General features: G+C 38.7%; 2 protein-coding genes across 2 annotated transcripts; one reads left to right on the plus strand and one right to left on the minus strand.

Moving 5' to 3' along the window:
* Nucleotides 1–5576: 5576 nt before the first annotated feature.
* Nucleotides 5577–6761, plus strand: LOC117621750 (bromodomain-containing protein 2-like). The gene has a single exon (XM_034352302.1). It carries the CDS (start codon nucleotides 5577–5579, stop codon nucleotides 6759–6761), a length of 1185 nt encoding a protein of 394 aa, XP_034208193.1.
* Nucleotides 6762–8059: 1298 nt separating this feature from the next.
* Nucleotides 8060–10680, minus strand: LOC117622181 (reticulon-like protein B17). The gene is made up of 8 exons (XM_034352767.1): nucleotides 9932–10680; nucleotides 9701–9851; nucleotides 9537–9611; nucleotides 9298–9439; nucleotides 9133–9202; nucleotides 8946–9011; nucleotides 8733–8855; nucleotides 8060–8385 (listed from the first exon to the last, which is right to left on the minus strand). The coding sequence occupies exons 1-8, from the start codon at nucleotides 10449–10451 to the stop codon at nucleotides 8198–8200; spliced, it is 1335 nt and encodes a 444-aa protein (XP_034208658.1). The 5' UTR covers nucleotides 10452–10680; the 3' UTR covers nucleotides 8060–8197.
* Between the last annotated feature and the right edge of the window lie 16673 nt (nucleotides 10681–27353).

The following is a 27353-nucleotide window of genomic DNA, read 5'->3' on the forward strand; positions in this document are numbered from 1 at the left end:
TAAAGATTGCATCTTTTTAAATCTAATAGACAAGTGCATCTTGGTTTTGTTTCCTTTTTATTGTGATTTCTATTTTAATTATGTTTATTCCATAATTGATTGGAATTGTGAAGTTAAAGAGAGAAAGTTATAACACTTGTCGCTGCTAAAATATGAATATGGTTTGAATGTATTAGGTTGAATTATATTATTCTCCATAAGGAGGTATATGTAGGAGTTTACATGAGTGCTTTATAAGGAAATAGATACAATAATCAATTAGGATAGTATCTCCTAATTATACAAAGATTTGTCAACTAAATAAAATGGGAAAGTAAATCCCTTAATTAATCAAGGAAATAAATCTTCTTGATTAATTAGGAGACTCACGTCAACACTTCTCCTTAAGTTGGTGCATATATGTCACTAATACCCACCTTGGTAAGTGAGTAATGAAATACTCTGCCACAAACAACTTTTGTTAAGATATATGCTAGTTGATCTTATGATTTTACGAATGGTAGGCGGATGATCTTCTTCTCAATCTTCTCTTTGATAAAATATCTATCCACTTCAACATGTTTGGTTCTATCATGTTGAACTGGATTATAGGCAATGTCAATGGCTGATTTGTTATCACAATGTAACTCCATTGGCTTTCCTGGCTTGAAACCCAATTCTGTCAATAGTCTTCTGATCCACATTAGTTCACAAACTCCGTAAGCCATTCCTCGATAGTCTGCTTCTGCACTAGACCGAGAAACCACATTTTATTTTTTACTCCGCCAAGTGACTAGATTACCTCCCATGAAGGTAAAGTAACCTGAAGTAGAATGTCTATCAGTAATAGAGACAGCCCAATCAGCATATGTATATCCAACAACTTCGAGATCTCTATTTTTTGAGAACATTAATCATTTCCCAAGTGCTGACTTCAAGTATCTTAAGATCCGATCAACTGCATTCCTATGGGACACACTAGGTGAATGCATAAACTGACTAACCACACTTACAACATATGCAATATCTGGTCTTGTGTGTGCTAAATATATCAACCTTCCAACAAGGCGTTGGTACTGTTCCTTATTGGTTGGTTCTTGATCCATGCCTTCACATAACTTGTGATTCATCTCGATGAGTGTATCAATAGGTTTGCATCCAAGCATTCATGTTTCAGTAAGCAGATCTAATAAATACTTCATTTGAGACAGAAATATACCAGTTGTGGACCTGGCTACTTCAATTCTTAGAAAGTAATTCAAATCACCTAAATCCTTCATCTCAAATTCCTGAGACAAATACTTCTGCAGTTTCAGTTGCTCTCATGTGTCATTTCCAGTTACGACTATGTCATCCACATAAACAATCAATGCAGTAAGTTTTATTTCATCACGCTTCAAGAATAAAGTGTGATATGTATTACTCTATATATATCCAAAATTCTTCATGGATTTAGTGAATCTGTCAAACCATACGCTGGGGGATTGCTTTAACCCATATAATAACTTTCTGAGCTTGCAAACTTGACTCTCCTTGTCACGAGCTAAGTTACATCCTGGTGGTATGTCCATATATACTTCTTCTTCCAAGTCTCCATGTAAGAATGCCTTTTTTTTACATCAAACTAATAGAGACAAAAGGACTCTGATAGTTTTAATCTTGGCTACTGAGGCAAAGGTCTCTTGGTAGTCTATCCCATATCTTTGTGTGTACCCCTTCGCCACCAATCTAGCTTTATATCTTTCAATGGATCCATCTTCTTTGAGTTTCACAATATAAATCCACCTGCATCCCATTGTCTTCTTTCCATGAGGTAATGGCACGAGTTCCCATGTGCCATTCTTCTGGAGAGCTCGCATTTCTTCATTCATGGCTTTTTTCCATTTTGGGTCTTCCAGTGCTTCAGTTACACTGTTGGGAACAGGTATGTCGGCCAACTGTTCCACAAAGTGTACCCGTGACTCTAATAATCTGCTGATGGATACATAATTGTTGTTAGGATATTTTCCTTTGGCATTTAGATCTGCTTCGTAGTGTACTGGAAGTTTGCACAGTTCTTTCGTTTTGGAATCTGATATGCAGGCTCTGTGCCTTCTGAAATCAAATTATCATGGGATATTTCATTAATGTTATCAATTTCACGACAAGATGTTACTTGAATGACATCCTCAGCAGGTGATTGGTGTGGTACTGGAGCTAAAGATATCTCCGGAGTGGGCAAAATCTTATCAGTTTCCTCATCTTGAGTTGGACAGCAAGGAGACGACAGATCAGGCTGAGGCTGGTTTTCGGGTAGCGACCGGTCGCTTCCAAGCTGTTACCGGTAGTTTTCTGGCAGAGTCATAAGCAACTAGTCATTATTAGGCTGCGATCGGTCATTTTCAGGCAGATTCATTGGCGACTGGTTGCTTTCAACATGCGATCGATCGCTTTCAGGTTAGGACGATTCTAGAGGAAAAAAGTCAAAAATTTGAGAAGTGTTGGTGTCTCAATGCTCCTCCTGTGCAGTTGAAAAAATATGTCGTTTTCCCGGAACACAACATCCATAGAAGTATAGACTTTCTGATTAGGAGGATGATAACATTGGTATCCTTTCTGATGAGGTGCATAGCCAATGAAAACACACTTTTCGGCTTGGGGATCTAATTTGCTTCGTTGGTGATCATGTAAGTGGACAAATACAACACAACCAAAAATTCGGGTTTCCAGGCTTGGGGTAAGAGGTGTTTGGATATGGTGGTGAAGTGTTTGAAGTGGTGTTTGAAACTTTAGGATACTAGAGGGAATTTGATTGATAAGGTATGTTGCAAAAACGACGGCTTCGCCCCAAAATGATTGTGGCATATTGGCACCAAAGAGAGAGGCACGAACGACTTCCAATCAGTGTCTGTTTTTTCTTTCAGCCACCCTAGTGTAAGGGCATAAGCTTTGATGTATGATGTCATGATCTTGTAAAAATTGGTTAAGAAATTCTCCGCCATTGTCAGAACGAAGAACCTAAATTTTGGCATGAAACTGAGTTTCCATCATTTGATAAAACTGTTGAAACCTAGAACTGACTTCCCCTTTTGTTTTGAGAAGGGAAACCCAAGTCATGCGTGTGCAATCATCTATAAATGTAACAAACCATCGCGCCCCTCCCGGAGTGGCAATTTTAGCAGGTCCCCAAACATAAAATGAACAAGGAAAAATGGAACCAAACTTTGATTTGAACTTAATGGGAACGGGACACGATGACTCTTAGCCAATTCACACGTATCACACTAGAAGCTGGAAACATTAAGACTAGAAAATAATGATGGAAACAACTTCTTAAGATAACCGAACGAGGCATGCCCAAAACGTTTATGCCATAACCAAATTTTATCTCTCTCCCCCTTAAGACGAGTTCCACTGGTTGTGAAAGCTTGACCACCCTTGACCTCACTATCTAGTGCCCAATCCAAGTAATAGAGTTTGCCCCGCCGAGTACCTAAACCAATTGTCGTTCCTGTGAGGATGTCCCAAAAAACACAATGATTTGGCCAAAATGTTACAGTACACCCTAAAGTAGTACTAAGTTGTGCAACAGATAACAAGTTATGGTCCAAAGTAGTACCATTAGCATTAGACACCACCAACGGAGTGGATGATTTGCGATTAATAAGTTGGCCAGGATCAAGTGTCATGTGATCCGTAGTGCTCAAGTCGATAATCCATGCGGAGTTTTCGGAGGACGTATGAAAAGTAGAACATTTGGTGGTGGTGATAGAAGCAAGAGTCCGAGTAGCCGGGTCAGCAGATTGACCGCATGCTTCTGTGAGTCTGCAATAAGATGGAGAATTGTAGGGGTTCCTGACATCGCAGCGGAAGTAAGATGTGATATGAGAAGGTGAGAAATTTGATGTAGGAATTGGATTTAAGAGGTGTGTGTATAAGATTTGAGGGTATGTGTTTCGGGATTTGGATAAGAGGATTTGAGGACTTTAGATTTGAGGGATTTGGATTTGGGGAATAGATTTGAGGGATTTGGATTTGGGGAAAAAATATGAGGAATTTGATTTAGAGTTTTGGATTTGAATATGAGAAATTTGAGATAAGGGTTTAGAGCCAACCTAGGATCGATTGCTCTGATACTGTGCTAAAATATGAATATGGTTTGAATGTATTAGCTTGAATTATATTCTTCTCCATAAGGAATTATATATAGGAGTTTACATGAGTGCTTTACAAGGAAATAGATACAGTAATCAATTGGGATATTATCTCCTAATTACACAAAGATTTGTCAACTAAATAAAATGGGAAAGTAAATCCCTTAATTAATCAAGGAAATAAATCTCCTTGATTAATTAGGAGACTCACGTCAACAGTCACAGCAATGAAATATTTGCTTCTCGTCGATATTGTGCAAGCGGCAAAACTGTTCCACAGTCAGTGAACATGGTACTTGAGATGGTGGTTTATTTCTTCACCTCTGACGTATTTTGTATATGCCCAATATTTTCATTAAAAATCAAAAAAAAAAAAAAGGGAAGCTTTTTAAAAATAAATTAGCATGAAATATTCATATACTATGCTCACATTACTTCTGGTTGTAGTAAATTAAATCTTCAGGTAATGTGAGCATTAATTTATAGCAAAATGTGTGTGTGTATATATATATTTAAACATTAGAATACAAGTGTTGAATCCATACATAGATAGTCAATCAAAGGCACGTATAGATATAGCCACCTAATGCTTAATCATTATAAAATAAAGTGGAACTTAGAAAGATAGATAGATACAACTCATGATTGATCAGTTGATCAGTTTAAGTATCGCGGCATTGATAAAAATCGATCATTTTGATTTCGGTATCATTGGCTTAGTACGACTGAAGATCATATAAAAGCAATTTAGCTTCGAAGCTTATCAGTGATGTTTTATTACCATCACTGATGGAAGTTTTATGCACATTGTTTTTGAATTTTTTGAATTAGTTTTCCATTATTAATTGTTTTATCCATCGTAGAGGGTTTACATTATTAATTGTTTTGAATTTCCTTATAAAATTTTCCATTATTAATGCATATACCTTCATTTTGCCTTTTAACTGATCGACTAGCCCAAAATATTAGTGATCGGGGTAAAAAAAAAAGAAGTCCATTTGGTAATAGGAAAGGAAAATACTTTTTTTTATTATAAATTTTTATCCGCGTGGTTTTTACTTTATCACGCGTATATCACTGCTACAAATTTCACCGAGTGACAGCACCGACCTCCATTCTGGCATACTCCCTCCATTCTCTCTCTCTCTCTCTCTCTCTGTGTTTCGCTGCAAACCCTAAACACTGCACTCTTTAGTTTCCGAAACTCTCTCTTCTCTGCAACGACTGAGTGAGCGAGGCAAGTATTGGGTTGAGTGGTTTAAGAAGCAACGAGTTCTTCCTCTGTTTGCCTGCAACGATCGAGTGGTTTTCTCTTTCTGGGTTCAAGAAGGAGCGAATTTTCTCTCTCTGTTTCTCTACAACCATTTTGTGATTTTTGGGTTCAAAAGCAACGAGCGATTTCTCTCTCTCTCTTTCTCTCTGTGTGCAACGAGCGCATTTTGGGTTTTGAGTTAAGAATCAAGAATGGCGTTGTCTACTCGAAATGGAAAGCGCAGACAATTCGAAGATGGTGTTGGTCCCTTTGAGAAGAGGAAGAGGTCTTGTTCTAGGGTTTCTGAGCCCAAACGGAATGTAGCCGTGGAGGAAAAGCCGACTGCTTGTCTTCCTCTGCGCAAGTCTTCGTCACCCATACAGGGCAAGAAAATTATCCCTTTGGCTTCGTCTGCTAGAAAGCCTAGACAATCCGAGGAGGAATTGGGTTTTGATGGTCTCTGTCAGACCCAGAAGAGCAAGAGGCAAAAACTGGGTTTTGACTGCAAAGAGACGATGTATTGTTCTAAAGTCTTGGTTTATCTGATGAATCTCCCCCATGCGAGGTGTTTCGAGAAGCCTGTTGTCGATCCTGTGGCCGAGAATTTGCCTGGTTATTTCGAAGAAATCTGGAGGCCTATGGATTTCGGTACTGTGAAATCCAAATTGGAGACGGGTGCCTACTCCAGCGCTGATGGCTTTGCTGCTGATGTCAGGCTTATCTTCTCCAACGCTTTCAGATATTATCCGCTTGGGAGGAAAGAGCGTGCAGCAGCCAAGCATCTCAATGGGGTTTTTGAGACCAAGTGGAAAGAAGCTGTGGAGAAAAAGTCAAAGGCTGTTTGTCCTTATCCTCTGCCCAAAGTCGAGGGTTTGTCACCCAAACTGAAGCAGGGCAAGAGCTCTTCTCCTTCCAGGGTTAATCTTCAAAGTCAAGGGCTTGGGGTTTCTCATTCAACCAAAGATGATGACTTGGCCACCCTTGTTCAACATGCCATGGATCAGGCCTCAGAGAATCTTTCTCCATGTAGGGCTAGTCGAATTCAGTTACTAAAGCTACAATTTTCAGATACGATATTAAAAGCAAACAAGACACTTAAGGGGCTACCTGATTCTCCACGAAGGAAAAAATTGATGCAGCGGATGAAGCAAAGGAAATTGGCTCGCCGTGCCATTTTGAACGTGGAGAAGTCAGTGCAATTTGAGGACTCTTTACAGGATCTCAAACAACTTGAGATGCTGTGTGGCTGTGGCAGTGGAGATACTTTTCTACAGGTCCACCTCGGATTGCCGCTTAAGAAGTTGGGTCTATACCTCAAGGAAGACGATGAATTGCAAGGTCAGGATGGGAAGACCTTTTTGAATGGAGATTACGAGGAAGGCGAGATCCATTCATGAAGTATAGGTGGTGTAGAAGGAAACTGAGCATAGGTTATAGGCCACCTTATTTGTTGTATATGATGAATAGGTTAGAGTTTCCACTTTGTAAATGATTTGCAATTCTTTAGGAAGAAACAAATTGAGGATGTGATTCTGAATTACTCATTTTTTTAAAGTGAATGATATTATTGAAGTTTCTATTTCTGTTTGTTCTCTAATTGGAATTTGTTCTCTATTTTCTATCCATTTGAGGAAGTTTGTTTCTATGTTAAAACAGCATACTGGTTCTAAAGTGGAAACTTCACCCTGCCCCTTCTATTTTCTATCTGTTGATTCCTGGTTTATGTGGGAAGCAAAAGTGGATAAGAGTCTTTCCAGTTCTTTGTAGAGATGATAGAGGAGGGGCTTCTCCCTCAGAGGGTTACTTTTGAGACACTCTACAAAGGGCTAATACAATCTGATATTAATTAGCTATTGCAAAATATAACATGTTAGCAAGACATCATAGTTTTAACATGTTTAGTTTGTCAAACTGTAGTAGCATTTACTTTTCTATTTTTGCAGAAATTCATCTTTGGGATATTTCTTCCAGGTAATCACATGCACTGCTGAAATGAGTCTTTTAATTTCCTTTAGATGATTCATATGATATCATTTTCATATTAATTATCTGGTGTGCAAAGGATAATGAAAGTTTAATCCTGGAAAGTCAGATATCTTGGCAACATCTTCTTTCCACTTGTTTCTGGGTAATGAAAGTTTTCGGCCGCTGGAAATCATAAGATTTGCTTAACTTTCTATCACATTTGGTGGAGCCTGCTGGTTTTCTTTTTCATTTCTTTTGCATCATTTGAACATGATATATTGGCAGAAAATGACATTAGAAGGGAACAATGATAATAGGATTACCTTTTGGTATTGCCCGAATGAGAATCCATTACCCTGTAGTAAATTTGAATCAGTTTTTGTTAATACAGAGCCTTCCTTCCCTGCACTAGTACGATTTTCACTGGGAACTTCCGTTATTGAAGTATAGTATTTGCATTTTATGAGATCTTGAGGTAATGTGAGCATGGTATATGGATTAGAATGGCCAGCACCGGTGGATTTTTATTTCAGTAGTAAATTGTTTTTTTTTTGGGGTAAATAGAGCTCTGGTTGGAGTTGATATATTATTGTATTTTTTCACCTTTGTGAATGTTTTCTGTCAATGTTTTCGGGAAATAGTCCTCAGTTTTTCTTTAATCATCAATGACACTGAAAATCAAACAAGGAAACCTTAGGTGTTCCACGTTTTAAGCAATTGCCACCGCTGATGAGGGCACTCCGAAAAAAATATTTGGAAACCATTTTTATTTGTACATGTTGAACATGGTCAATGGATCAGTCACATCACAGGATCAGGTACAAACACATTAGTGTTAAAATGGATGATGGACAAATTGAAACTACAACTACTGCTTGCTTGCTACTTCGGCCACTACTAATGCCTGTTCCTGCTCTTGTTTTCCTTCTGCTTCTGGTTCTGCCACCGCCACCGCCAATGCCTGCTGCTCCTCCTGCTCCACTTCTGCTTCCCCATTCTCCAGCGGTTGCACCATATGTTGCCGGCAGTAACGAAGAATTACAAGAGATAAAAATGCTGCAAAGGTTAAAAAAAACATCATTTCGCATAAGAATCTTCAGGACAAGGATCCTACAAGATTGCAAATAGAAGCCATAACAAACAAGATTGCAAATAGAAGCGATGACATAGATGACTATTAAGTTCTCAGAGAAGTAATTGTATCTTTCACATTAATCTGCGCATTGATCTATTTAAATCACTAGTCAGCAAACTACGAATTAGACAGATTTCAAAAGGCCATAAAATTAAAGGAAAACTAAGAGCGCTTTCGTTATGAATATCTTTGTAAGTTGATCCTAATTTATACCGGTTTCCACATGTTGTTCCAGGGATGAAAATATCCTGCAATGCAATAAAATTACCTGTGAAGATACGGGTTCTCACAGAAGACAGATTCCAAAAAGCTGTGGCTGCCGATGCTGCTACAATCTTTTTGTGTGAGCAAGCTCCCCATGCTTCCAACACCCACCATTTCAAGCATTCAACTGCATACCGAAATTAGATTTCGTTTAGTGCGGGATGAATATAAAGGCAGACTTTATAGACATCAAGTACATTGGTGGGATTCTAAATACCTTTTTGGTTCATTTGGATGGAGTAGCATGAGTACAGTTTTGGGATTGTGAAGCTGATAAAAAAAGCTAGCCATAATTTTACACAATTAGTTAGCAGCATATACTCCCATTAAAGATTTAAAACAACAGAAGAATAAAAAAAAAAAAAATAGTTCATTGATTGGCAGATGGGCATGAAGTCTTATACCAAGCATACAGAGCCTCCAAAGTGTTATAAGATGCCCATACTCCGCTCCCAGAAGAAAGAATGGAGCTACCTGTAACCAGAAAATTGAGCTCACTTTACTAATCATGCAATCAATCCCAAACACTGTCTTAATCCATCAACAATCAGAATTTGTTTTGTGATTACCTTGAGGGTCATGGATGGCTCTCCCGAGAAAAGCGCTCTGGTCTTCGATATGGCAAGATTTGTAGCAGGAAGTATCATTTTGGCTACACCAAGAATGTCACTTTCTTTGAGCATGAAATCAAGCTTTTTCTCAACACCATTTCTGTGAATTGAAATATAGAGATCATTGGCAAATCTTAGCCAACAGAGAAAGACAGGTGGAAATCAAAAGTAATACAAAAAGTAAGTGAAAATTGCACCTTTGACTGATTGAGTTGGAGGCAAATGAAGCACCCAAAAACAAAAGTCCTAGTTGGGAAATCGCTGAGAAAATGCTGAAAGAAAAGAATTGGATACAATTACATGCTTGATACTACCATTGAAATAGGGAAATCAGGGAAATTTGAAAGAGAGAAGTAGTCACCTAAAGTTGATTCCTTTGGCAAAGCAAGAGGACAAGAAGAAAAGAGACCCCAAACCAAACCAAAGGCTTGACCTTGCTACGTCTCTCCACATAATCAGATCATTCATTAGCTGACCGATTCGATCCAGGCTACCGCGGTACTCATCATCGACTATTAACAAATGAAATCATAAAAACCCAAGGAATTGAAAAGACCAAAGAGTGAAAGAAAAGAGAGCAATTGGGACATACTTGATGATGCGCTTGGGGAAGGCAAAGAAAGGACCAAGCTCAGCTTTTCCTTCTTGGACCGCCTTTTCCTTGGCTTTGCAATCTCTTCCACCAAACCCGAATCTTTATCTTCTCGAATCTCAGTCTCTGACCGCCTCCGCGACCTTCGAGTGTTCCTCGGCGAGGCACAGCCCAATAAGCCCATCTGGGCACCTCTGCTTTTGCACCTCCGGCGTGGCCCTGCGGCCTCGACCACGGGCTCATCAGCCATTTCCAGTCGATCCGTGAGACGGGCCTTGGACCTTTTTCGGAGAGGTGAAGGTGAAAGAAGGAGAAGCTCGCGGAGAGGGAGGGAATCGGAAGCTCTGATAGAGTGAGCAGAAGGGGACGGAGTTCTCTTGGGTGATGATGTTATGAGGCCAAGAGAGAGATGAGGAATTTGTCCGCTTTGGGCAAGCCGTGAGGCTGATTTCGTCCTGGACGGTGGTTCCGAATGAGAATGATGATGATAAGGAGGTGTTGCTGCTGCTGTCGAATCCATGAGATTGAGATTGGTGCGTTTTATTTATACGATCAGATTTTGCTAAGGATTTTGTGGGTTGTTAATGAAAGATATCAGTTTCTTGGGTCAAAGATTTTATGGGTCTTGATTCAAAGTGCAAGATCTCTGGGTTTTAATTAAGAGATTGAGGGAAAAGAATTTCGGTTTTGGGAAGGGTTTGTTCTTGGTTCTTGAAAATGGGTTCTGCTGGATTGTGAGGTCTCTGAAGTAGCCGTTAGGGGAATAAGAGCACTATATTTGAATTTTAACGGCGGGGATAGTGGGGCCGTGAGCTCAACGGTAAGAAATTAACGTGCCGTTTATTTGGCACTGTTTGTGGTCGGCTTCGCTCTCCCATACATTATATTATAATTTGGTCAATCCCAATGCAAATAAATTAGGGGGTCTCCTGAGTGACATCTGTATTTTCAAGTATCATTTGCAAAAAAATCTACAAAATCGAAAACCATTTAACCATTTAATTATGTGGTAATCATTTTAGTGTGTATTAATGGTTTATAATTTGTCTAATTTTTTTTCAAGCCTATAAATAAAGAATTGAAAATTAGAGAGTAAAAAAAGGGGCATAACTTATAGACCAATGGTCTTAAGTTCGAACACCTATGGCACTTAATCGTGTGTGTGTGAGAAATTCTCTTTTTTTTGTGGTTTAAACTATTAATTGTATTTTAAAAAAATTAAAAAAGAATCCTCTTGTATCAATTAAATATAAGGTGAAATGGGCCCATAATCGTATAAATTTAAAAATAATGTATGTCTATAAATATATATAAATTGTTTTTAAAAAAAATTGTTTCACCATGCACTAATCACTACCAGAAAAAGGGCATAAAGCCACAGTTTTCCTAGCCACAACATGCCAATTGTGGCTATTGAATAGACTTTATTTCAAAATATTACCAAATTAATCAAATTAGATTTTAGCCTAAAATCAATTAAGTAAAGAAGAAAAAGAAAGTACACAAGATCTTTACTTGGAATACCCCCCAACGATCCTAAAATCTTGAAAATATCCTAAAATTTTTCATTTGCTCAATTTTTCATCGGGCTTTGATCAATTAAAGGTAGCTCGGGCTCAGTAAATTGAATACGATATATGAATACGATGTACTCAGTAAAGGCCTAATAATTTAGGCAAGGTAAGGCAAGTAAAGACATAATAATTCAAGCTCAATCATAGTCTGTTATGATATACCGTGTAAAAATTTCAGAGAGATATACCGTGGGTCACTACTAATGGGTCCAATACTAATAATGTCTCCAACTTGTAGGGGTCTTTTTATTCTAGCAACCTGACGAATGGGCTTGGGCTGCCGTAAAGAAAAGACAAATAAAATTGCCCTTATGCCTGGGTTCGAGAACCAGGCCCCAAGAGCCTTTTCGGGCTTCCTTTCCTTCTGTCAAAAGGCCTCATAACTTTTGGGATACGGCTACTGGAGTAGGCTTGATGGATATGGTGGTTGAAGGACGTACTTCCAATCTTCTTGGCTTTGACTTAGTTCTTTTTCCAGCATGGCAATGACATCTTCCTGGGTGACAAAAGATGGCCCATTTTGTTCAGAACCCTTTCCAACAGCAGCAAATTCTTCTTGGGAAGTTTTCCTGTTTTCTTCGCTTGGCTTGGAGACTGAAATTTTCAGTTCCTTGATTGTGTCCACAATCTCCCTCTAGGTTTCCCCCATAACATGGATGGCCACAACAAGGTCTGTGAGAGTGAAAGTTCCCTCACTTGCATGTTCTTCCTCTCTTGGGGAGGCATTTTGCCTTGATGCTGAGTCACCATGGTCTGGCCCGTCTTGGGAAGCCCTGGTATTGCTTCTGGTCTTCTTTTTCAGAGGCATTGGTGAAGATAGCAGCCTGGTCCCTAGTGAAATCTCCAATTTATGTAAGGGGTTTTTTTGTTCCAGCAGTCTGACGAATGGGCTTGGGATGCCATAAAGAAAAGACATATAAAGTTGCCCCTATGCCTAAGTTCGAGGACCAAGCCCAAGAGTGTTTTGAAAGGGTCGTGGAGCCTTAGAAAACATTTTGGATCCCTTTAACAAATGAACCAGACGATTGTGACAAATCAGTAATATGGCTTGGCTTGAGAAGCTTGTGGCATGAGAGCTAAGTCTTCACGAGTTTAGCAGTAGAGAGAAAGATTGCTTGGATTTCTTATGGAAGCAAAGGTTTAAAGCCAAGGGAGAGAAGTTTGGAGGGATTTTGACTAAGGAATGACAAGACCCGCCCCAAATTTCCTTGGAAACAGGGACGATCCCGTCTTATTACCGACATCACCCTGATGCCAGGCCCACTTACTAAGGATAGAGACTTCCTACTAAAATTTTGGCAGAGTCTCCTTCGTAAATTGAACAATCCCAACAAAATTCAACCTGCACAAAAATATAATATAGTCCCAACCAACAGCATGCATTCAAGATTTAACAGTACACTAAATGGTCTCCGACCTCACAAGTAAAACCTAACATGGGCAATAACAGAGCATCTATCGAATTTAGTTTACAAGAACAATCAGTTGAGTAGAAAGAAATTACTCAAAACCTAAACTACTGAAATTCACGGTTCATGGCCTCGAACACTGCTTGCAACTCTCTTTGAGCGACTACTGTCTGGGGGGCGCAAAACAAAAAACATTTGAGTGGACGAAAACAAAGTTTGCAATCAAAACAACATAATAACCTCGCCGTGTAAAAATAATGCTCAAGACATGCAGATTCATACTTTTAATTAATGATAAAAAACATCATTCTCCGAAACCCTTTAAAACCAAACACTCTATCCAAAAACCTTCTTCACAAAATTTATATTGCTCCCACCAAACCACTACATATACTTTAACTAATTTATACTCATACGTATATATATACTCATTTTGCAGTCAAATGGTGGGATAAGTTCGGAGTCGACATAATTATTCACCAAGTTTAGTCAGATTTTCCACCACTTCAAATGCCACCAGTCAAAGTTACTTCTCCAAGTAGTTCCAGTACCTCCCTCCAGGCAAATCAAAAAGAGAGTTAAAAGAATTAGCAGAACAAATCCTAGCCCAAGTCACTCAAATGCATGATGATGATGATAGCGATGATGCCAGCCCAAAATTCGAATCTTCATCCAGTCAGCAGCCCAGTCAACTTCCATTTAGTCAAAAGCCCAAGCAGAGATGGTCCGACTATGCCCCTGACAGTCAGGATCCTATGCCCGACAGTCAGGATCCCTTTGATTTGAATGCAGATTAGTCTTTTCTTCAAAGTAGCCGAAAGCAAAGATGCAAAGATGCCTACAATCAAAAGATGCCGAGTTAAAGTAGTTTACCCAAAGTTAAAGCAGTTTACTCAGAGTTAAAAGCAGATGCCCAGAGTTAAAGCAACAGATGCCCAAGTCAAAGATGCCTACAGTCAAAAGATGCCGAGTTAAAGTAGTTTACCCAAAGTTAAAGCAGTTACTTAGAGTTAAAGCAGATGCCCAGAGTTAAAGCAACAGATGCCCAAGTTAAAGTAATTTTATTTGCAAAAGTTATTTTGTCCTCTTCCAGATGCCAAGTCTTTAAATTAATGCCTCAAGTCATTTGTAGGAATAACTTCTTTTTACTGTAAAACTCATCATTTGATTTAAAAGAATGTTTTCTACGGGAATAATATCTACTTTTATTAAAGCGTCGATCATTACTTCTTTTGACTTGCCTAGACGGGGGTATAGGAGCTTAGACCATACTGTTTGCAGAAATTACCTAATTCATATTTAGCATTTTTTCTATGCTTCAATTGATTTACTAATTTTTAAATCTACACGCATTTTCATTCCGACTTGATTAATTGTGCTAATTATATTGCCATACGTTAATTCATCAAAATTACTTTGTCCTGACTCATTACTTAAAACTGTTCTAATTTTGTGAGCAAATAAATTCGGAAGACAGTTTATGAATTTTTCTTTCCAAAACGATTGATTACTATCATCTCTTAACATGACTCTGGAAATAAAAACATCTTTATACCATCTAAAATCACTTAATTTAGGGCATCGTAAATTACTTAGTTGATCATGAATCCTAGCCGTTGTGCTACTGGGTGTACCTATGAAGTGCTCAATTATCGTATACAAAAGGACATTAACTCCGTCTTCTATACTTCTTCCTATGCGTTCATCAAAGATAGGATAACCTTCATCATTTGTTTTATAGGCATGGATTATTCTTAATTTTGCGTCTTCTGTGAGATGTTTATCCCACCAGAAACGAAGTGTTCCTGTGAAGCCTGTCTGTAAAAGGGAAACTATTTCTGATTGCTTCAATTGATGATTAGTGGCATAACTATTGGCTACCATGGACATGTGTTGTAATTTGTTGAATATCTCCTGTTTGGACAAGCCATCGATATTCCATTCGTATAGCTTATCAGAAGATACCGAAAACTGACCCTGGGTTCTTTCTTCATATTGGACATCTGGAGGCGTAGGCTTAGGGTACCAATTTTTGGTAAGACTTGTGGGATTGATTTTACTTGTTAGACGACTAACTTTAAGACTCCGGGAATCCTGATTAATTTGTAGATTATTAAAGGCTTGTTCAATTTTAGAAATATTACTAGTTTCTGACTCTTGACTAGAGATTGATTCTAATGACATGGCTGACTCACTATCAGAATTAACTTCACACTGTAAGACTTTAACTGAAGTTTCCTCTTCTTCTTTTCCTTTGTCTTTCTTAGGTTTAACTAGGGTTAATTCCTGAAACGTTTCTTCAATCTTTTTCATGGTTGAATTTACTTTGAAGGAAGACTCGGGTTTTAACCCATTGAACTTAACTAAAGGTTTTTCTTTCTTTGGTTTTAAAGTAATTTCACTGGGGTTTAACTTGTCAATTTTAGTTTCTATTTTATCTAATTGTTTGCCTATGACTATCAGACTTGTGTCGGTGTAATTATTTTGTTCCATGACTCTTTTATCTAAATCATCTTTTGACTCATTAACCTTATAAGGGCTAGCTATGATTTTGGCATTTTTATGATTGATTATTATTGACTCGACTGGGGGGTGTGTACTAATGACTTTGGTGTTGTCGGCTTTTTCCCATTTTTCCTGAGTTAAAGTAACTAACTTTTGACTCATGTATTTACTTTCTATGTAATCTAGATAAGGTGATTCTGACCTAGTTTTTTTTAAGTATTCTTTCCATTCATTGAAAATTTCTTTTCTTTGAACTTTGGGGAAAGAAGCATGATAATTGGCTTTTCTGGATTCATTTTCTGGGGCTTGGAAATGGGCAACTAATTTGGACCAATGAATTTTAAATGGTTTATTAAGAGTTCTTAATTGGGCATCACAAACTTCAAAGGTGGAACCTTCAAAATCTGTTCGTGTAGGTGACTCTGGTTGGACCGGCAAAATTGGTTCAGTTGGGACTTTTCCGTAACTTGGTTGAACTACCTGTTTTTGCTTTCTTAATTCATTAATTTTGAAATCAATTAGGGCTCTATCGGCTTCTAAATTGCGTTCTGTAATTGAGGATGATTCTGCGGATGAATGTCTAGCAGGTATTTTAAAAGACTGACTAGGGGTTGGCAATTGTTCTAACTGGACTGTGGATTTAACTGGCCTATCAAAACTAATTTTAACCGTTCCATCTAAATAAGGTTGAATGTAATCTAAATCGTTCAGACTACGTTGAATCGGCTTTGGAGGGCATTCAGTTGTTAAATACCAATCCTAGGGTAACTTAACATCAGACCATCTAATCATTTGAGGTACTGTGACATTCGCATTTGAAGTATGACTTTGAATTAAAAGTGTTTGATTCTTTGGGCTTTTCTTAAGGGCTTGAAAATTCATATTTGTACCTGTGACTTTGTAATAAATTGTGTAAGTAAAAGCTAAAGGTTGACTACCGAGTAAAACATTATAACCATGAGTTTTAATATTTAAAGTTAAAACCTTTAGTATGTGGGGATCACTTAAACTGACTGTGAAATCTGGGTAACAATCAAAATGAACTGGACCATGGAATAAGCTTGACTCTATGATTCCTAAGACTCCATCCGGGAAATCGTTAAATCAAGCATCTCTTAAACTTAAAAGAATTGCTGCTTTTAATCCTAACTTAGTTAAGGGTTTAACTGCGAATTGAACTAATCCTATATGTAAAAAATTATTACCTTCTTTTCTATGCTTCTTAATTGATTCAAGATTAAGTAATTGGCATGTTTCATGTTCTTTTCCTAAGGCATAGACTTGTTCTACTGTTTTAACATGCGTAGTTGTCTTGAATGCATTCATTGACCATTTTTGCTTATAAATTTCTTTACTAGGGACATTGGGAATATTCCAGCCATTACAATGTAACTCACTACTTGTGGACTCATATTCTAATTGTTCTTCATTAACTATGTCTGGAACTTGACTCAAACTAGTTCTAGAACTGGAAGAATTAACTGAATTGGTTCTAAGAAAATGACTCATTCTTACAAGTGTTTTACTCAAAGTTTTAAAAGGTAGAAGATCTACAGGGACTCCTAAGAGTTAACTCATTGTTACCTGGAACCTAAGGCATTCTCTCTCTCACACTCGTGCCGCACCTCTCAGGCCTCTACTGCGGGACTTACTGTTCAACTATAGGTCTTACCGTGTTCTTTTGAGAGAGTGAACCGAAGATGACAGACAACTCTAAGATAACTGTTTAGAAGAACTGAAGAACTTGCTAACTCAGAAAACCTAAATAAGCCACTTTGGCGATATGAGTAGCAGACCTAGACACAACTGTAACTTTTACGGCTCTGATACCAAGATTGAGAGAGATCCAAGACTCAGAGGGAAGAACAAGACTCAGGGAAGACCAAGGCAAGAAAAACAGAAATGAAATAAATCAAAATAGAATTTAAGTAAAGCGTAGATGCATAAGATTCTCAACTCACAGATTGCATGAATGAAAATACAATTAATCATTTAAAATAATGCTTAGGAACGAAAATAGGATCTGAAAATTAACTGGATAATTTTATTGACTTCATAAAACTTTGAAAACATGAAAATAAAACTTACAGCAAGCAAGGCCACGCAAGACCCTCACAGCTCCCAGTCTAGTTCACCAAAGGTACAGATAGGATGTAAAGATAAGTGTTGCAGAGTCTTAAATAAATCAATTAGTGTCTTAATTAAGCAAGAAGAACAAGAAGAGTTGCTAATAGATTTAATCAGTAAAATAGAAAATCCATAGTTAAAAGCCGATTACTTAAGAAAGCTTAGAAAGGTCATAAGTCAAGAAGAACCCAGTCCTAGCCAAGTCCCTACGATTAGTCTTAATACTATTTTAGAAATTACCTAATTCATATTTAGCATTTTTGCTATCGGCTTGAATTGATTTACTAATTTTTAAATCAACACACATTTTCATTCCGACTTGATTAATTGTGCTAATTATATTGCCATACATTAATTCATCATAATTAATTTGTCCTGACTCATTACTTAAAACTATTCTAATTTTGTGAGCAAATAAATTTGGAAGACCATTTATGAATTTTTCTTTCCAAAACGATTGATTACTATCGTCTCTTAACATGACTCTGGAAATAAAAACATCTTTATACCATCTAAAATCACTTAATTTAGGGCATCATAAATTACTTAATTGATCATGAATCCTACCTGTTGTGCTACTGGGTGTACCTATGAAGTGCTCAATTATCGTATACAAAAGGACATTAACTCCGTCTTCTATACTTGTTCCTAGCCAAGTCCCTACGATTAGTCTTAATACTATTTTAGAAAGATTCAATAAAAAGAAAGAAGTCACCTTTCAGGATCTTCAGTTAGAAGTCAAAACAGTCAGAAAAGAAATTTTAAGTTTAAAACAAGTTAGTCAGAAATTACAAATTGAGAATATGAAATTAAACAAGATCTAATTAAATTATTAGAATCTAGAGTAGAGTCCAGTAACCCCTTTGGTAAACACAGTTCAGAGTCAGAACCTGAGTCTTCAAATGATAACAAGAGCGATAAAGTCATTAAATTAATTAAGCAAATCAATTTTAGAAAATGGTACTCCCGAGTTAGTATTTTCATTAATGAATTTGTAAATACAATTGCTTTATTTGATTCAGGAGCAGATTTAAATTGTATTAAAGAAGGTCTAGTTCCAACTCAGTTTTATAAAAAATCAAGAGAAGTTTTAGGAACAGTGTCTGGTAAAGCCTTAAAATTAAATTATGAATTACCCAAAGCCCATGTATGCCAAAACAAAATATGCTTTAAAACGTCTTTTGTTTTAATTCAAAATATCACAGACGAAGTTATTCTCGGTTTACTCTTTATCTCTTTGCTTTACCCTTTTCAAGTAGAATATGATGGAGTTACGTCTAGTCATTTAGGTGAAAGAGTTAAATTTGAGTTTTTAACCAAACTATATATATATATATATATATATATATATATATATATACAGAGAGCTTCTATTGAGGTATCCCTCAAATTAGCTTATTTGAGGGACACTCTTGTAGGGTCCACTTCGAATTGTATTTCATTAATCCAAACCATTTATGTTTTAGATAATCATTCATAGATCATCTCTACAAAAAATTACTTGAATCCGATATTGTTTGACCACTCAATTGTGTTATTGAAATTTTAGTACTTTCTTGAAGCACTGTGTTCATTGATTTTGTAGGACATAATTGGATGTCGAAACGGTTTCCGATTTGTCTAATTTTTTGCAAGGATGATCTATGAATGTATACTTAAAAAATAGATGATTTCGATCGTTGAAAAAAATTTCGTAGGAAACCCTAAAGGGTGTCCCTCAATAGAAGGGGACTATATATATATATATACACACACACACATAGTATTTATCACACTACTTAGGTATCGGGGAAACAATCCAACAGGGGGATTGTTTGGCTAGCCCGCAAGATTTTCTGTTGCTATCCTGCGTCTAGGGATGAGCGGTCCAATCCGGGGACGAAACTCCATAGCTAACAAGCCGTTAATTCCAACGCCACGTGTGATGATTTCTAGCAATTCACATAATCTTCCCATACGCCAGAAATTCCAACGCCATGTATGGGAAGTGTCTCACACACCGGAAATTCCAACACCACGTATGGGAAGCCTAGTAACTAGGGGATGGTACTTACATAGTATAATCATATATCTTCCCTCAATAACCCATCATACTAAATTCCCAGATCCCCCAAATTTCAACTTCAAATTTTCCAATCAAAATCACATTCTCAATTTAATATTACTAATATCTCAACTTATTAATTTCTCAAACTTTAATCCAAAATATCTATATGTATATAAATAAATGCATTTCATGTATAACCTTTCAATCATAGAAAATAATGCATATTTAAAATAAAATCATAGTTGGACCTGAGAGGGTCCCGCTTGCTGCATACAAGCGGTCAGAGCTCCTATTTTGAGATACGAATTCTTAATCAATATAAAATCACTTCGAAACGGAATTCACAAATTAAATACTTATTTCCCCAAGTTCCCGGTGCGTGTACGTAGGACAAGGTATTCTAAGGTCCAACTATGGTTTTTGGAAACACGTCCTGTAGGTTTGGTCCGAAATGGACGGTTATCGCAAAGCATAAACTTCAAGTTATTGAATCGGAACATCTGGCGCTCCGATTTACGATCCGCGAATTCTCACACCATCCTAGGAATGCTTAGATCAACATATTTTAATTTCGAAACGATCCAACGGTTCAAACCTATCGAACCTGGATAATGCACAATATGCATAAATCCGTTCGATAGTCAAACAACCTCGGAATTGAAATCCGAGCACACCTACAGGCTCTTGAGGGCCAGGAGATCACATCAAGATAAAATGTGGTCTCACCATCTTGCCCATGCGTCGCCAGACGAGAAGGGTAATGTGGGTGTGTAGGGTAATTTTCGGCGACGAAAATACTCCAGACCACGATTCACCCTTCCTACCCTAGCTACTACTCGAGGCGGGGATCATTTTATTCAACTACGGGAAAGTCCAATTTGGACGGCAACCGGCCTGAATTTCACTTTGAAATTCGGCCAAAACCTAGGTTTCAAAATCGGAATCCTAAACGACAAATCGATCAAATCCTATGCAACAGACAGCTAAAGCTCGGGAAAAAAGTAAGAAACCTCACCTGTTTCACCGTGATTGGGCGGCGGCACAATGACGGGAAAGTTTTCAATTGAACCAGTCGAAACCGTGGCCGAAATTTGAGGTTTCCGACTGGGATTTCGGGTGCTGCGTGATTGGGACGTCAAGCTGGTTCGAACGTGACCGGTCTCAATTCCTGCCGTGGCCGGCGCTGCTATAATCGAAGAGAGAGAGCAAGTGACAGTGTCGGGGAGCGAAAGAGTTGTGCGCGTGCCAGGAAAGAGAAAGCCAGTTTCAGATTTTCTATACCTAAGTTCGAAATATTTACAAGTTTGCCACTAAACTAATTTTGGTCGCCGTTTCTTTGTTACAACTCCGATTCAAGCCTACCACATGTGTACGGACTCGTCTCAGTACGACCTACGTAATCATATCACTCGTTATCCCAAAATCCTTCTGGATGAGAAAATAAACAAACTACCCCTACCACAAGGGTAAATTCGTAATTTCAATTAAATACTTTAAATGGTTAATTAAATTTGGAGTCGGGGTGTTACAATCTACCCCTCTTAAAAAAAATTTCATCCTCGAAATTCACGTACCTGTTAACGGAAGAGATAAGGGTACTTGGCCCGCATCTGCGCCTCGGGCTCCCAAGTAGCTTCTTCAACAGTTTGACTTCTCCATAAAACTTTTACTACATGACTGGATATAGAGCGCAACATTTGTTCTTTCCTATCCAAGATCTGCACAGGTTGCTCCTCATGTGTCAAATCTTCTTGCAACTCCACAGGTTGATGTTCCAGAACATGGGAAGGATCTGGCATGTACTTCCGTAACATGAATACATGAAACACGTCATGAATCCGAGATAATTCTGGGGATAATGCAAGTCTGTAGGCAACAGGTCCAATCCGCTCTGTGATCTCATAAGGTCCAATGTAACGAGGGCTTAACTTCCCACGTTTACCAAACCTCATCACACCCTTCCAAAGAGATAATTTCAAGAACACCTAATCTCTAACTGCAAACTCAAGATCCTTGGACCTGTTACCTGCATAACTTTACTATCGATCTTGTGTGGTTTTCAACTTCTCTCTGATTATCTTCACCTTCTCGGTTGTTGCTACTATCCACTTTTTCCAATTTCTTGTCACCTACTTCATTCCAACAAATAGGAGTTCTACACTGCCTCCCATACAACGTCTCATGTGGAGCCATCTCAATACTCGAATGATAATTGTTATTATAAGCAAATTCTATCAAGGCAAGGTGACTATCCCATGCATCCTTAAGCTGCAACATACAAGATCTCAACATATCCTCCAGAGTCTGGATAGTCATTTCTGATTGCCCATCAGTCTGTGGGTGAAAAGCTGTACTAAACTGCAACTTAGTACCCATAGCTTCCTGTAAACACCTCAAAAATCGAGAAGTAAACCTAGCATCCCTGTCCGACACAATGGACACAGGTGCTCCATGCAACCTCACAATCTCGTCCACAAAAAGTTTCGCCAACTTTGACAAAGAATAGGTCTTCTTGATAGGTAGGAAATGGGGGAATTTGGTAAGTCGATCAACTATCACCCAAATTCCATCATGTCCCTTAGAAGTACGTGGAAGCTTGAAAACAAAATCCATGGTAATATGTTCCCACTTTCATTCAAGAATCGGAAGTGGTTGCATAAGTCCTGATGGTTTTTGTCGCTTCGCTTTCACTTGTTGACAAATCAAGCATCTGTTCACATACTTGGCAATGTCCCCTTTCATATGCACCCATGAATAATATTCCCATAGGGTCCGATACATCTTGTACTATCCGGATGCATAGTGTAAGCGGAACAGTGAGCTTCCTCCATAATTTCTCTTTTCAAGTCCTATTGTTCTTGGGCACACATAGAGGAGTATCAATTACCAAAGCCCCATATTTTCTTATGGCATAATCTGTCCGTGTACCATTTTCCACTTCTCCCATTATCCTACAGAGTGTCGGATCCTCCAACTGAGCTGCAATTACACGCTCCACCAGAATGGGTCTCACATGTAAGCTAGGAAGGATTCCACCCTGTTGAGTCATTCCCAATTCTACTCCATCCTTCCATAGTTTCACCAATAAAGGAAGATAGGCCGTTCTGAGATGAGCTAAGTTTGCAGTAGTTTTCCTACTCAGTGCATCTGCAACCATATTAGCTTGGCCCGGATGATACTCAATCGTACAATCATTGTCCTTAATCAATTCCAGCCAACGCCGCTGTCTCATATTCAACTCGTTCTGAGTGAACAAGTACTTGAGGCTCTTGTGATCAGTGAAAATCTGACATGTCTCACCATACAAGTAATGTTGCTAAATCTTGAGAGCGAACACTATTGTAGCAAGTTCCAAATCATAAACATGACAATTCTGCTCATGCTTCTTGAGTTGCCTCGAGGCATAAGCAATCACCCGATCGTGTTGCATCAGAAAACATCGCAAGCCTTGTAAAGATGCGTCACTGTAGATCACAAAGTTTCCCTAGTTGTTTGGAAGAGCCAACACTGGTGCAATGGTCAACCGCTTCTTTAGTCCCTAGAAGCTCTGTTCACACTCCTCTGTCCACACAAACAGAACATCTTTCCTCGTCAACAAGTACGTGAGAGGTGCTGCTTTTGAAGAGAACCCTTCCATAAATCATCGATAGTACCCTGTTAACCCTAGAAAACTCCGTACTTCCATCACGCTTGTAGGTTGCACCCAATTCACAATAGCCTCAAATTTCTGCGGGTCCACATAAATCCCTTCAGTTGAAATTACATGTCCGAGGAATACCATTCTGTCCAACCAGAACTGACACTTACTGAATTTGGCATAAAGCCGCTTCCTCCTCAAAGTCTTCAATACTAATCTCAAACGCTTTTTATGCCCTTCCAAAGTCCTGGAGTAAACCAAGATATCGTCTATGAACAAAATTACAAAGTGATCCAAGTACGGTCGGAACACTCTGTTCGTGAGATCCATAAAAGCTGCTGGAGCATTCGTCAGTCCAAAAGGCATCACCATAAATTCATAATGATCGTATCGAGTTCTAAATTTTATTTTGGGAATATCCTCTTCCATCCTCAACTGATGGTATCCTGATCTCAGATCAATCTTTGAGAAATATTTGGCACCCCTCAGCTGATCGAACAAGTCATCAATTCGAGGCAAAGGATACCTATTACGTACTGTCACCTTATTTAATTGCCGGTAATCAATACATAGCCTCATGGTCCCATCTTTCTTTCTCACAAATAACACCGGTGCACCCCACGGAGAAACACTAGGTCGGATAAACCCCAAATCCACTAACTCTTGCAACTGAGTCTTTAACTCCCATAGCTCGGCTGGTGCCATCCTATAAGGAGTTTGATAAATAGGGTTGGTGCCTGGAAGAAGTTCCGTAGTGAACTCGATTTCCCTTTCAGGGGATAACCCAGGGAAATCATCTGGAAAGACATCTGGGAAATCTCGAATAACGGGGATATCTTCCAGATTCAAAGTGATCTCTCGAATATCGATAATATGAGCTAAATATCCTTCACAACCCTTCTTGAGCAACCTTTTAGCTGTAATAGCAGAGATAAGACAGGTAGGGAGGACTCTACGCTCCCCACAGAAGATAACTTTAGGTTGCCCTGGACTCTGAATTATTACCTCTTTCCGGAAACAATCTACAAATGCATGATGTTTTTCGAGCCAATCTATTCCCAAGATAATATCCAAATCCACCAAATCTAAAGGAATCAAGTCAGCTTTCGACCATGCATCGCCTACTTGGACATAACAATTTCTGAACACCAAGTTCGTATACAGGACTTCTCCCGTAGGTAAAGAAATACTAAAACTTCCTGTCATGGGTGTGGGTCTAACACTGACATACGGTATGAAACTAAGTGCAATCCACTAACCCGTAATCAGTCACATGGAACTTTGTCCCAATAAACTGTCGATCTCAACCCAAACAGTTCCATTTCTAATAGTGATGTACTTGCCATCATCCAGTTAGCGATCTCCACTACCCTCCTTTGATTAAACCCACAACACCTTCTTGCTCTAACTTACTACTACTCAGCTGAACCTTCTCTAATGGTCCATCGCAACTTTCCTACAGGAATAACATCGAGCTCACACCAGCAAACCCAACAGGCCTTCGTTAAAGCCGTTTCGAGATCACAAGAGTTATCTCATGGTCTCATCAGAATGAGAAATATAATCTTGTTACAACCGAAATTGCTATTCCTTAAAAGAGTTAGTTAACCCTCACAGTCAACCCAACAACCTTACCAATTGGAAGTCAAAATTCACCACGTGTCAGAGGAAATGAACTCGCGAAACGTACTTGGAACGTCTTATGAGGTCAACCACACCAAAGAGGCATCTTTCCAGAACGGAACACCAAACGCTTAACATTACTAAGGAAGCACACAAGGTGCGGAGTCCACAGGAAATTGAACCTAATGCTCTGATACCAAGCTGATAGGAGCCGCCCCAGATTTCCTCAGAAACATGGACGAATCCCGTCTTATTACCGACATCACCCCAATGCCGGGCCCACTTACTAAGGATCGAGACTTCCTACTAAAATTTTGGCAGTCTCCTCTGTAAATTGAACAATCCCAACAAAATTCAACCTGCACAAAAACATAATATAGTCCCAACCAGCAGCATGCATTCAACATTTAATAGTACACTAAATGGCCTTCGGCCTCACAAGTAAAACCTAACATGGGCAATAACAGAGCATCCATCGAATTTAGTTTACAAGAACAACCAGTTGAGTAGAAAGAAATTACTCAAAACCTAAACTACTAAAATTCACGGTTCGGGGCCTCGAACACTGCTTGCAACTCTCCTTGAGCGACTACTATCTGGGGGGTGCAAAACAGAAAACATGTGAGTGGACGAAAACAAAGTTTGCAATCAAAACAACATAATAACCCCACCGTGTAAAAATAATGCTCAAGACATGCAAATTCATAGCTTTTATTTAATAAACAAAAACATCATTCTCTGAAACTCTTTAAAACCAAACAATTTATCCAAAAACCTTATTCACAAAATTTATACTGCTCCCACCAAACCACTACATATACTTTAACTGATTTATACTCACACGTATATATATATATATATATATCTATCTATAAATATACATAGTATTTATCACACTACTTAGGTAACGGGGAAACAATCCAACCGGGGGATTGTTTGGCTAGCTCGCAGGATTTCCTGTTGCTATCCTGCATCTAGGGATGAGCGGTCCAACTGGGGGACGAAACTCCATAGCTCACACACCGAAAATTCCAACTCCACGTGTAGCTCCAATACTAAGTCCTACGCGCACAGACTACATTATCACACGCCGAAAATTCCAACACCATGTGTGATGATTCCTAGCAATTCACATAATCTTCTCATACGCCGGAAATTCCAACGTTACGTATGGGAAGTGTCTCACATGCTGGAAATTCCAACGCCACGTGTGGGAAGCCTAGTAACTGGGGGATGGTACTTACATAGTATAATCATATATCTTCCCTCAATAACCCATCATACTAAATTCCCAGATCCCCCAAATTTCAACTTCAAATTTTCGAATCAAAATCAAATTCTCAATTTAATATTACTAATATCTCAACTTATTAATTTCTCAAACTTTAATAAAAAATATCTATATGTATATAAATAAATCCATTTCATGCATAACCTTTCAATCATAGAAAATAATGCATATTTAAAATAAATGTTCACTCACAACTAGTCCCATGCTGCCTGACCCTGAGAGGGTCGCGCCTGCTGCGTACGAGCGGTCTGAGCACCAATTTCGAGATATGAACCCTTAATTAATATAAAATCACTTCAAAATGGAATTCACAAATTAAATACTTATTTCCCCAAGTTCCCGATCCGTGTACGTAGGACAAGGTATTCTAAGGTCCAACTATGGTTTTAGGAAACACGTCATATAGGTTTGGTCCGAAATGGACGGTTATCGCAAAGTATAAACTTCAAGTTATTGAATTAGAACATCCGGGGCTTCGATTCACGATCCGCGAATTCTCACACGATCCTAGGAATGCCTAGATCAACATACCTTAAGTTCGAAACGATCCAACGGTTCAAACCTATCGAACACGGATAATGCACAATATGCATAAATCCGTTCGATAGTCAAACAACCTCCGAATTGAAATCCGAGCACATCTACGCCCTCGTGAGGACCAGGAGATCACATCAAGATAAAATGTGGTCTCACCACCTTACCCACGCGCCGGCAGTGCGTGGGTGTATAGAGTAATTTTCGGCGACAGAAAAACTCCATACCACGATTCACCCTTCCTACCCTAGCTACTACTCAAGGCAAGGATCATTTTATTCAACTAAGGGAAGGTCCAATTTAGACGGCAACCAGCCGAAATTTCACTTTGAAATTTGGCCAAAACCTAGGTTTCAAAATCGGAATCCTAGACGACAAATCGATCCAATCCTATGCAACAGACAGCAAGAGCTCGGAAAAAAAGTAAGAAACCTCGCCTATTTCACTGGGATTGGGTGGTGGTGGCAGCGGCGCAACGACGTAAATATTTCCAATTGAACCAGTCGAAACTGTGGCCGGAATTCGAGGTTTCCGACTGGGATTTCGGGTGCGGCATGACCGGGACGTCGAGCTGGTTCAAATGTGACCGGTCTCACGTCCTGCCGTGGCTGGTGCTGCGAGAATCAATGAGAGAGAGAGAGAGAGAGAGAGAGAGAGAGAGAGAGAGTGACGGTG

The sequence above is a fragment of the Prunus dulcis genome, chromosome 3, assembly GCF_902201215.1.
Source record: "Prunus dulcis chromosome 3, ALMONDv2, whole genome shotgun sequence".
NCBI classification, from domain to species: Eukaryota; Viridiplantae; Streptophyta; class Magnoliopsida; order Rosales; family Rosaceae; genus Prunus; species Prunus dulcis.

Bases quoted from the DNA above. Each gene is read 5' to 3' on its own strand.
- LOC117621750 (XM_034352302.1), top strand. From the start codon at position 5,577: ATGGCGTTGTCTACTCGAAATGGAAAGCGCAGACAATTCGAAGATGGT.
- LOC117622181 (XM_034352767.1), bottom strand. From the start codon at position 10,451: ATGGATTCGACAGCAGCAGCAACACCTCCTTATCATCATCATTCTCAT. The intron at 9,612-9,700 runs GTGACTACTTCT...CTTTTCTTTCAG, and splicing joins GCCAAAGGAATCAACTTTAG to CATTTTCTCAGCGATTTCCC. The intron at 9,012-9,132 runs GTATAAGACTTC...AATTATGGCTAG, and splicing joins TTGGAGGCTCTGTATGCTTG to CTTTTTTTATCAGCTTCACA.